The sequence below is a fragment of the Dysidea avara genome, chromosome 8, assembly GCF_963678975.1.
Source record: "Dysidea avara chromosome 8, odDysAvar1.4, whole genome shotgun sequence".
In the NCBI taxonomy this organism is placed as follows: domain Eukaryota; kingdom Metazoa; phylum Porifera; class Demospongiae; order Dictyoceratida; family Dysideidae; genus Dysidea; species Dysidea avara.
Genome location: NC_089279.1, coordinates 37,243,100 through 37,255,305, shown reverse-complemented (window position 1 = coordinate 37,255,305; position 12,206 = coordinate 37,243,100). Strand labels below are relative to the sequence as shown.

At 39.8% G+C, this 12,206-nt stretch overlaps 1 protein-coding gene across 1 annotated transcript; it reads right to left on the bottom strand.

The window, feature by feature from the left end:
* Positions 1 to 7,359: 7,359 nt before the first annotated feature.
* Positions 7,360 to 8,042, bottom strand: LOC136264987 (uncharacterized). Its single transcript, XM_066059751.1, has 2 exons — positions 7,972 to 8,042; positions 7,360 to 7,930 (listed from the first exon to the last, which is right to left on the bottom strand). The coding sequence occupies exons 1-2, from the start codon at positions 8,040 to 8,042 to the stop codon at positions 7,360 to 7,362; spliced, it is 642 nt and encodes a 213-aa protein (XP_065915823.1).
* Between the last annotated feature and the right edge of the window lie 4,164 nt (positions 8,043 to 12,206).

Below are 12,206 nucleotides of genomic sequence, written 5' to 3'. Positions count from 1 at the left end.
ACTACGTAATAATTATTTATAGTGGGACACCTCATTGGTATGAACCGAACTTTGGTGCCGCCCGCCCCTTCGCAAAAAGTCAAGTTACTTGTACATGTACTGCAGATAATTTGTGTCTGGCGCGTGCAAACTATTTTGATTTGCGAGTTCCTCACCTTGCTCTTCCCTTTTTTTATTAAGGGTTGTAACGCACAGTCTTTGCTGCATGAGATGGGAGCGCTAGGTCATTGTGAGCACCCTTGAGACAGTAAATCTATGCTTCTTTTTTTGCCTCAGGTTAATCTGCACGATAATGATCCAGTTATCTAGTATCAGTCCTGTATAGCTATAGTCACTGCGTTTAAACCACTATAATCATGATAAGCTCCATGAAACTTACAAGGACAGTTGACAGATACCGGGGTAACTCCTTAGCTGCAGATAGCATACCATCCAATTGCACTCTATAATTCAGATAAGACCACCCTGGTGTTCTCAAGGAGCAGTGTGCTTCATTTGATGATGGGTTACGTCCAGGTGATGTTTCCTGCCATCCCAATGGTCAGCCTGCTTATTTTGATATCTCCGTACGCAGCACTACTCAGCCTGCCTTCATTTCCTCCTCTGCTTCCTGTGCTGGGGGATGGCTGCTACTGCTGAGAGGTGGCCAAGGATTATAAGAAGCATTTGGCAGCTGCAGACATTGTGCGTAATCTACTTCAGCAACTTTCTGTTGCATTATGGTTGAACAGTGCCTTAAGGTATTGGGCATTTCAGGGTATTGATATTGATGACAATCCCTTTTTCCCTTAGTTGCATTCCCCTGCTTGTATGTAGTAGTAGTAGTAAGTAGTAGCAGTAGTAGTAGTAGTAGCAGTAGTAGTAGTAGTAGTAGTAGTAGTAGTAGTAGTAGTAGTAGTAGTAGTAGTAGTAGTAGTAGTAGTAGTAGTAGTAGTGCATGGTAAGTTTGTTAACTGCATGGTAAGTTTGTTAACTGGTGTTGCTCCAACCCAATAGATGTATCAAGGAGCTTTCGCTGGCTTGGCGAGTTTTTGCATGGTGAATCAGAAAGCACTATTTTTGCCATCCAGGACCAGGTTATAAGGACTAGAGTGTATGAGGCAAAAATAATGCATGTCTCTATACCAACTCTAATGTGTCGTTTGTGTGGCAGTCACGAGGAGACCATTCAGCACTTAATGGCAGGATGCCCGATGCTGGCACCAACAAGCTATCTCCATCGTCACAACTTGGTGGCCCGTGTGATTCACTGGCATTTATGTCGTACTTTTGGCATTCGTACATCTGCCAACAGTTGGTATTCTCATCAGCCACTGCCTGTGGTAGAGAATGCCACAATCAAGATATTGTGGGACTTTGGAATGACCACCGTGTCCCGGGTTGTGAGCAATCGCCCAGATATTGTTGTTTTTATGAAGGAGGCTCCGGAGAAGATTTTGCTTGTGGAAGTGTCATGTCCGGCTGACATTAATGTTCTTGACAAAGAGAATGAGAAGGTAACCAAGTACCAGCGGTTAGCAGGGGAGATGTCAAGGACTTATTGTCAGCCGGTAGTGGTTGTTCCAGTTGTTTTTGGAGTCTCTGGAATAGTTTCAAAGAATCAGAAGAGCCATCTGAAGATTCCAGCCTATAATGAAGTAGTTTTTGCCACCTTGCAGAAGGCAGCCATTCTTGGAACAGTTGACGTTCTTAGGAATGTTAATTTGTGTATGATGTAGCTTAGGCTTTGGCTTGTTACATCATTACTATTGTCTGTACAATGTGTTGTATATGTAGAATTTCATTAAATCCGTAGTAGTAGTAGTACTAGTAGTAGTAGTAGTAGTAGTAGTAGAGGAAGAGCAAATAATTTTCTTTGAAGTTGCTTGCCCTGCAGATATCAATGTACTAACTAAGGAGCAAGAAAAATTGAATAAGTATCAAACCCTTGTCCGAGAGATTTCCAGGTGTTATGGTCAACCTGTTGATCTTGTTCCTGTTGTGATTGGCCATTCTGGTGTGGTATCGGCTAACCAACAAACTCATTTGAAGCAAATACCTGACTATAACGAAACATTGTTTAATAACCTCCAAAAAGCAGCTATTTTTGGGACTGTTAATATCTTAACATCTATTAACTTTGGTTATACTTAAGCGTATGCCTGTATTACAAATATTATTCTGTACTATTGTACATGTGTGTCATTATTGTTCAATGAAAAAAGTAGTAGTAGTAGTAGTAGTAGTAGTAGTAGTAGTAGTAGTAGTAGTTGATAAAGAAAATGAGAAGATCACAAAATATCAAAGATTCGCTGGAGAGATGTCAAGAACTTACTGTCAGCCGGCAGTGATCATTCCTGTTGTGTTTGGAGTGTCTGGAGTGGTTTCAAATAACCAGAATAGACATTTGGAGAAGATTCGCCAGAATGAAAAGAGATTTTATTCTGAGTTGTTAAGGGGTAAGGATGAAGTTCACCCATCCCCTGATTTGGCTGCCTTGGAATCTTTCTGGAAAAACATTTTTGAGAATCCAGCAAAAGCAAACTTGGATACCTCTTGGCTCAGTGACCTTGAGGGCAAGATTGCAGATAAGTCATTTATTGTGGAGCAGTCTGTCATTGATGAGGTTTGTTTAAATGGTTGTGTGTCTAGGTTACGCAACTGGGCTGCTCCAGGTCCTGATGGCGTTCAGGGCTTTTGGATTAAACGATTCACAGCTTTGAGGTCAGTGATTGTCTCCCATTTTAACAACATGTTGAAGGATGGGTCTCTTATACCATCATGGTTTCCAAAGGGCAAAACTATTTTAATTCCCAAAGCTTCTGATACAGAACAGCCAAAGAATTTTAGGCCAATAACCTGTCTGAACATTTTGTACAAGCTGTGGACAGGATGTATTAGTGAAGTAGTGCTAAGGCACTGCATTGTTAATAATGTTTTACATCCAGCACAGAAGGGGTGTGCTAGAGGAGAGCTTGGATGCACAGATCATTTGTTGTTGAATAGTCATATTTGGAAGCAGGTCAAGTCTAAGAATCGATCACTTTCTGTTGCATGGCTTGACTATAAAAAGGCCTATGATTCTGTACCCCATAACTGGATTGTTTGTTGTTTAAAATTATTTCGATTTGACACCACCATAGTACAGTATATTGAACAATTGCTCTCACTATGGAGTACTACTTTGTACCTTTGGATGCCTACTTGTGACCCAGTGATGCTGGCAGCAGTCTCTATTAAGCGCGGTATTTTCCAGGGAGACACACTTAGTCCTCTACTGTTTTGTCTTACTCTTACACCATTGAGTATGCTGTTGGATTCCTTGAGTGGGTATCAGGCCACCACTACGAGAAAAGTAAATCATTTGTTGTATATGGATGACATTAAATTGTTTGCAAAATCGGATATCTAGCTTGAAAGGCTACTTCACACTGTTTATATGTTTTCCAATGATGTTTGTCTCACCTTTGGGCTTGACAAGTGTGCAAAGTCCTCTGTAGTGAGGGGAAAAGTGGTTTCCTGCAAATCATTTTATCTTCAGTATAGCTAATGTCAACTATTACTATAACCAAGGTGGCAGGGCGAAAATAATGTGGTCCGATCTAAGTCACAAAGCTGCCAACCCTGAATAATGTATTGTGCAAAACTAAATATGTGTAGAGTTTGTCAGTTGCATGTCTGTGCTTTGACATAATGAATGTAGCTACGTAGGTTTCTACTTTACTGTACGTAGTTCACTACCACATTAATATCAGCAGGGCATGATATTTCTATAAAATAGATTTTTTTCTTATAATAATCAAACACAACTATTTTAGGACGATTGCTTGAATGATGGTGGTCAGTGAATAAACTAAAATCCCATAGTATCTTCACATCAGACGATTCCAGGTCTATGGGAGCACCAATACTGACTAACTCTTGGGAATGAATAAGCTCTCATTAAGTGCCAGTGAATAGCAGCAGCAATCGGATTGTGACAATGGAGGTAGGCAGTCGGGGCAAGCACAGGACAGGCTGACAACAGATGTACAACGGTTTCCTCCTCCTGGCCACATAATCTACAATTCAATGATGGTACTGATTTGTACATTATTTTTGCCTTCATTACTCTGGTTGCTATCACTTTTGGTTCTGGATGGCAAAGATAGTAGATTCAGTTTCTGAGTGTAGATGTTGTTTCAGCCACACAAAACTCTTCTGTTTATTCACATCCTCAGTATCCACAAAAGAATAAAACCGGCCATGAAGAGGTTTTTCCAAAAGAGATGAAGATAAGGAATGTAACTGCTTTCTACAAAGCACATCACGCATAGAGTCACAACTGTTCATTCAAATGGTAGACCTAATGAACGATAATACTCCTCAGCCTGGGCTATTAAGGATCTATGTGCTGATAGGGAATTATCTAACTCTTTGCACAGACTTACCAGAGTATCAGAGGAACAACTCAGATGGCATGCTAGTGCCACCAACCTTCTATAGTACAGGTTCTCCGCATTGACCAGGCCAATACCACCAGCACTTCGCGGTATGTAAAGCCGTTCTACAGCACTCCTAGGATGATGGTTACAGGTTGCTGTCAGTAGTTTTCTAGTTTGAACATCCATCTGACTTATTTCTTGCTTTGTCCATGCTAAACCTATATGTCAAGACAGGAATACAAAATGAATCTGTGGCTCTCACTTTACATGGTCCGCTCAGATAAGACTTCCAGATCAATGATAACCTCTTCTTATACATCTCCAAGATTCTCCGTTTACTACCATCACAATCCAAACCTTCTGATTCCAAAAAACCTTGTAACACTCCCCCACATTGAGCTCACGAATGTCAACATCTTGTGACAGTGTCATTGAACCAGATAGGCCAAGTTACTGATAACTTGGCACATTTGTCCAAACCAAATGAAAGACCCACATCAGCTGAAAACATATCTACAGTTTGAAGCAAAATCTCTAGTTGTGAATCAGGCTGATCTTGCAACAACTTCAGATCATCCACTGATGTACAGTAGATGATTGATCTGTCTGGTAGCAGTAGCTTGGTAGCCACTTAACCCATCTAAAAGAAAACTAAGTGGGTTCAATGCAACACAAAATAGCAATGGACTTAGTGTGTCTCCTTGAAAAATTCCGCAACATATAGAGACAGCCGCAAACTGTATAGGAGCAGTACCTGCATGGCATCCTAAGATACAGAGTAGTGCTCCACAATGAGAGAAGATGTTGTATCCAGTGAATTAGTGCAGGGTGGACCCGAAACAATTGTAGGCACCACTGAGTCATAGGCCTTCTTGTAGTCCAGCCAGCTAATAGACAATGATCTGTTTTTGGATTTAACTTGATGCCAGATTCTATTACTAAGAAGTAAGTGCTACTACCACTACTACTACTACTACTACTACTGCTACTACTGCTACTGCTACTACTGCTACTACTACTACTACTACTACTACTACTACTACTACTGCTACTGCTACTACTGCTACTACTACTACTGCTACTGCTACTGCTACTGCTACTGCTACTGCTACTACTACTACTGCTACTACTACTACTGCTACTGCTACTGCTACTGCTACTACTACTGCTACTACTACTACTGCTACTGCTACTGCTACTACTACTGCTACTACTACTACTACTACTACTGCTACTACTACTACTACTACTACTGCTACTGCTACTACTGCTACTACTACTACTGCTACTGCTACTGCTACTGCTACTGCTACTGCTACTACTACTACTGCTACTACTACTACTGCTACTGCTACTGCTACTGCTACTACTACTGCTACTACTACTACTGCTACTGCTACTGCTACTACTACTGCTACTACTACTACTACTACTACTGCTACTGCTACTACTGCTACTACTACTACTACTGCTACTGCTACTACTGCTACTACTACTACTGCTACTGCTACTGCTACTGCTACTGCTACTGCTACTACTACTACTGCTACTGCTACTACTGCTACTACTACTACTACTGCTACTACTACTACTACTACTACTACTACTACTACTACTACTACTACTGCTACTGCTACTACTGCTACTACTACTACTGCTACTGCTACTGCTACTGCTACTGCTACTGCTACTACTACTACTGCTACTACTACTACTGCTACTGCTACTGCTACTGCTACTACTACTGCTACTACTACTACTGCTACTGCTACTGCTACTACTACTGCTACTACTACTACTACTACTACTGCTACTGCTACTACTGCTACTACTACTACTGCTACTGCTACTGCTACTGCTACTGCTACTGCTACTGCTACTGCTACTGCTACTGCTACTGCTACTGCTACTGCTACTGCTACTGCTACTGCTACTGCTACTGCTACTGCTACTGCTACTGCTACTGCTACTGCTACTGCTACTGCTACTGCTACTGCTACTGCTACTGCTACTGCTACTGCTACTGCTACTGCTACTGCTACTGCTACTGCTACTGCTACTGCTACTGCTACTGCTACTGCTACTGCTACTGCTACTGCTACTGCTACTGCTACTGCTACTGCTACTGCTACTGCTACTGCTACTGCTACTGCTACTGCTACTGCTACTGCTACTGCTACTGCTACTGCTACTGCTACTGCTACTGCTACTGCTACTGCTACTGCTACTGCTACTGCTACTGCTACTGCTACTGCTACTGCTACTGCTACTGCTACTGCTACTGCTACTACTACTACTACTGCTACCTACTACTACTACTACTACTACTAGTACTACTACTACTACGGATTTAATGAAATTCTACATGTACAACACATTGTACAGACAATAGTAATGATGTAACAAGCCAAAGCCTAAGCTACATCATACACAAATTAACATTCCTAAGAACGTCAACTGTTCCAAGAATGGCTGCCTTCTGCAAGGTGGCAAAAACTACTTCATTATAGGCTGGAATCTTCTTCAGATGGCTCTTCTGATTCTTTGAAACTATTCCAGAGACTCCAAAAACAACTGGAACAACCACTACCGGCTGACAATAAGTCCTTGACATCTCCCCTGCTAACCGCTGGTACTTGGTTACTACTACTGCTACTACTACTGCTGCTGCTGCTGCTGCTGCTGCTGCTGCTGCTGCTGCTGCTGCTGCTGCTGCTGCTGCTGCTGCTGCTGCTGCTGCTGCTGCTGCTGCTGCTGCTGCTGCTGCTGCTGCTGCTGCTGCTGCTGCTGCTGCTGCTGCTGCTGCTGCTGCTGCTACTACTGCTACTGCTACTACTACTACTACTGCTACTGCTACTGCTACTACTACTACTACTTTTCATTAAAAGAATTACATGTACACACAATTGTACAGACAAAGAACAGAATCATGTACAAGTACATAAGATAATGTTCATTAAATCACATTTGTACACCGTAGGACATGAACAGTTCCAATTATGGCTGCCTTTTGAATGGTACAAAATAAATTGTTAGAAAAGTCTGGGATACGACGAAGGTGAGTAATACAGTTAGAAGATACAACACCTGTACATCCAACCACCACAGGGATAATTATCACCGGCATTCTGTACATCAAGTGATAATCATGTGCCAATGATTGATACTTCTGTAACTTTTCTTGCTCCTTAGAGGGCACATTTACATCAGCTGGACAAGAAATTTCAATGAAGTAGATCTTCTTAAGGTCATAGTCAAATAAAACAATATCTGGGTGATTACTCAGGTGGTGACTGGCAGACTGTAAGCTAAAATCCCACAGGATCTTCACTGCCGATGATTCAACCACAGCAGGGGGTCTATGAGTGAACCAACACGAGGAACCAGGTAAAAATCCATGCAGCCTCATCAAATGCCAATGCACCACTCCAGCTACTAAGTTATGACGGTATAAATAAGCAGTGGCAGCCAATGATGGACAAGCTGCCAACAAATGAACAACAGATTCTTCATGCTCTCCACACAATCTACACATTATAGAAGGAATGCTCATCTTCATAATCTTAACCTGAAGAACTCTGGTGGTGATGGCCTGATTCTGAATGGCAAGTATTGTAGACTCCGACTCTGAGTGAACATGGCTTTTCAGCCAGCACACACTTCTAGTCTTGTCAATTGAATTCTTGTTTAAAAGTGCATAATACTGACCATGAAGAGGTTTGTCGACAAATCCCAACAACCATTACCTCAGATAGGGTAAAAACTATGCAGCATGTAGAGAACGAAATGGTGAACATGTAGATATTATAATTATATTATAGTCACTTGTAAAGTAACATCACTAGCTGCCTTGCACTTCATCCAGCTGAACTGTTCATGTGTATGTACTAAAATAGCCAACACTTAAAATTATTAGCTAATATAGCAAACAAATCCACAGGACTCCCAGTCACCAATTAAGCTACAAAAACATTGCCGGAGACATTATGTCTTCCCAGTAATATCTTGCAATGGATCTACAAGTTAGCTAGTAATTAGAGAAAATCATATATAATACAAATGGTGTAATTGTTTCTAAAGTGACACAGTAAGCAGTATAGTCCTGAACATTGTCATGGATCCTTCTCATTGTTGACTGTGCATGTGTTAAGACTTTACTAGCTCAGTGTTAATGGTGTCACAATCTAGGGCATGTGGTTTAGATACCTTATATGGTGTCACAATCTAGAGCATGTGGTTTAGATACCTTATATGCTCCAGAGACTTATAATGTTCTATTCAATACTAACTATAATATAGCTAATTTAAATTTCTCTTCATCTGTTGCTATGCATATGGCAACTGATCATGAAATGATTCAAATTATACAACATGTAGCTATGTAGGTTTTATCATTTAACTCAAAGGAGTTGCTCTGCATGGGGGAAGTTTGATCAGTACAAAACTGAGTAGTATGCTTCCAGAAGCTGTATAGCCATTTTGCTATATCTATTGTCTAAAATATTTACTATACATAGAATAAATTATCCATGTCCCATATATAGCCCAAATATTTCGAGAGAGAACATTTCACTGATGTTGAGGTTTTGGTGGTTAACAGTGAAAATTTCATCCTTGAAATATTTAGACCTCCATATTAGTCTAATACATTTTGGGATTGTTTGCATGCAAATCTGCCAAAATTTTATTTTTAGCTGCTTGCTCAATCTCGAAAATATTGCCCCTCAAAATATTCAGCACATTTCTTCCATGCGTGTAGTGGATGTAACAAATCACCCATTACCAAATTTTTAACACTTTTAGCTAATTCAATATGGTAATTAACCTACTGAACCTCCAACACACTTGTACAATTGATTTAATAATCATGTATGTGCATGCTTGTAATTTGTGTATTGAAAAACCATTAGATACTCTTTAAAAATAAATTTTAGACTTCTAATAGTTTGGCAGCACAAAAATGACTGCATAACAGCATGTGTAGTACAGTATACAATAATCTATACCACATCATGGCATGATACATTACACATCATGGCATGATACATTACACATCATGGCATGATACATTACACATCATGGCATTACATAGAAGCTTTTTAAAAAGATTGATATCTCTAATATATACTCTATAGTAGAGCAGTCAAGTATAACAATTAATGTAAAGGGACATTCATTGTTTAGAGTGTTACTTTTCAGGATCTTTTATTTCCATTAGAGCAGACCATGCAGGCATTGTAATTGTATATAAGTGATGTAATGTGATCTTATAATAATAATTATATTGCTGTAGTCCTATATGGAAATAGACATCTATAGTGACCTGCTCAGTGTATATCACTTATAATGTAATTGGCATACAAAATGAGGCAACACACCAGTTCATTTTGATTTTCTGTCAGGCGAGTATATAGTCTGCTGTTATTTCCTCTGCTACTTCTCAGGCTGGAGTGGCTGCTACTATACTAGTTCATGATATTTGTAGCAAAATAATGATGTTTTGATTGTCCATCTTGTATCAGTGGATTCATGGTCTACACTTTTACACTTGTGTCTTAGCTACGTAGCTCCCAGGGTACTTATAACATTAATATATGCTCCATTCAGTCACTTGTTATGATGCACGTACAGTGGCGGATCTAGGAATTTATAAAGGGGGTTTCCAGTTTAGAAGGTGGAGATATACACTGACATGAGATACGCAAAAGTTTGCACTACATCGTCTGGTTTGGTAAGGTGAGACCAAAAAAAAAAAAAAAGGTCACAACCTAGTGACAGTACATAAAATATCTTAAATAACTTGTACTTTAATAGCTACTGCGACTGCTCTATTAGAGTATCTTGATTGAGGCGCACGTCGCGCTAATTAATTCATTTAATTGTTACGCAATCATTTTTCAAAGGGGGTTTCCGCGGAAACCTTGAAACCCCCCTACATCTGCCACTGACGTACTTCACAGTATGTAGAGAAGTGCATCAAATGATTTGACCACAGGACAATAATTATACTATTAAATCTGTTGAGTTTTGAGCTAGCCATTAAATATTCAAATATATATAATAAGGAATTTTTGAAGGTGTTTCCAACAGCAGCTATAGTTATCATAGTTACCAGGATCTGGAATGCAGCCACCAATCCCACCATGCATGCATGCATGCAGCTGCTGAATGGCTTTATTCCCCCATGCAGCAGAGCTATACTAGTTCTTCTCTGGGCGTTTGGATTCAGTGGAATGGAATGGTGGGATGGACTGGAATGGAACGGTATTAAGAACCTCTTGATAAGTCACCTTCCAACAAAAGCCACCTCTTTATATAAGACAGTTTCACTTTAATGTCTAAATTATGGCTATATAGAGTGTATCCCCATAGGACAATCTTATTGATTAAGTTGTGTGCCACATGCCTAGAAAAGTCAGAATGATCATCGTGATACAATACCCCCAAGCAAAAAAAGCTTGGCTGTTCAAAAAAGATGTGTCTACAGACTCCCTGTAACTGGCAATTATAAAGGAACTAATACCTGGTAGGGCCAAGAAATGATTATTAATACTGACAACTAACTATAATTTCCAAAAAAATATCTATATGACTCGTGCAGTCAATCCATTCCACCATTCCATTCCACTGAACACCCTTCTTCTCTGTATTGCATACATTCTCAGTGTCATGGAAGGTGGATTATACCATTATACCGTCCCATATACGTATTGATTGATTGATTGATTGATTGATTTATAAGCTCTTAAGTAACAGTCAGCTGGGCCCCTTGCTTTGGCATTTTTTCCTAGCTACTGATCAGTTGAGAGCTGCTGTATGTACATAATATTACGGACAAAACTATACACATAGCCGCTATGCCAAGTTAGATACAAAAAGGAAAAAAAATCTGTATTACATACAGACATATGCATGCATGCATGGGAATGCAAATTTAAAGCAACAATATAGTGCAGTATGCATGCAGTGAAAAGACTGCATGCTGCTATTAAATCATCAAACAGCCTCTAGCTATTATTGCTATATATAATTATCAAGAATAAATAATGGAAGAGAGAGTATCCAACTGCCATATACTGCATCAAAAATGAGCATGTCAAGTAGAGAAGCCATCCTGTAGTGCTTTCAAAGACAGTGTTGAATGAAGTAATAAACACCTGCTGGGTCAGTCTGTTTGTAGTGCCCAGGCATGATTTGAAGTCAAACAGTCTGAGCTAGAAGGTGTTTATTACTTCATTCAACTCTTACTTTGATAGCACTACGGGATGGCTTCTCTACTTGACGTGCTCATTTTTGATGCAGTATATGGCAGTTGGATACTCTCTCTTCCATTATTTACTCTTGTAATTATGATAGTAGGCATCCCAGCCCGATTTTTAAATTTTGGAAAAATGGGCTTTTTATATGCTCAATAAGATAGAGTATTGATTGCCGATCTCAGAAATATATAGTTTGTTGGGTTGGAATTAACTACTTTGGCATGCACAGTGCTTAAAAACTGAAAAAAGGTACATATTTTCTCTGGGGCTCCCCATACATTTTAAAGGGAAAAATGGCACAATTGAATCAGGAAGCCATCTAGCAATCTGGACCATCTTGAAACTGCAGTTGCTTCAATCTGCAAGTTTGTACATGTAATGAGAGTAACTTCAGATTGTATCAGATCTCAGCTATCTTTGTATACTTTGTGGTGAGCAAATATGTTTCACCTATTGCACACTTCTCAATACAATGGTGCATACCTATAGGCAAGAGGCTATATCAAGTAAGTAAAAACATCAAGTTAACAACTTATAAAGGTAA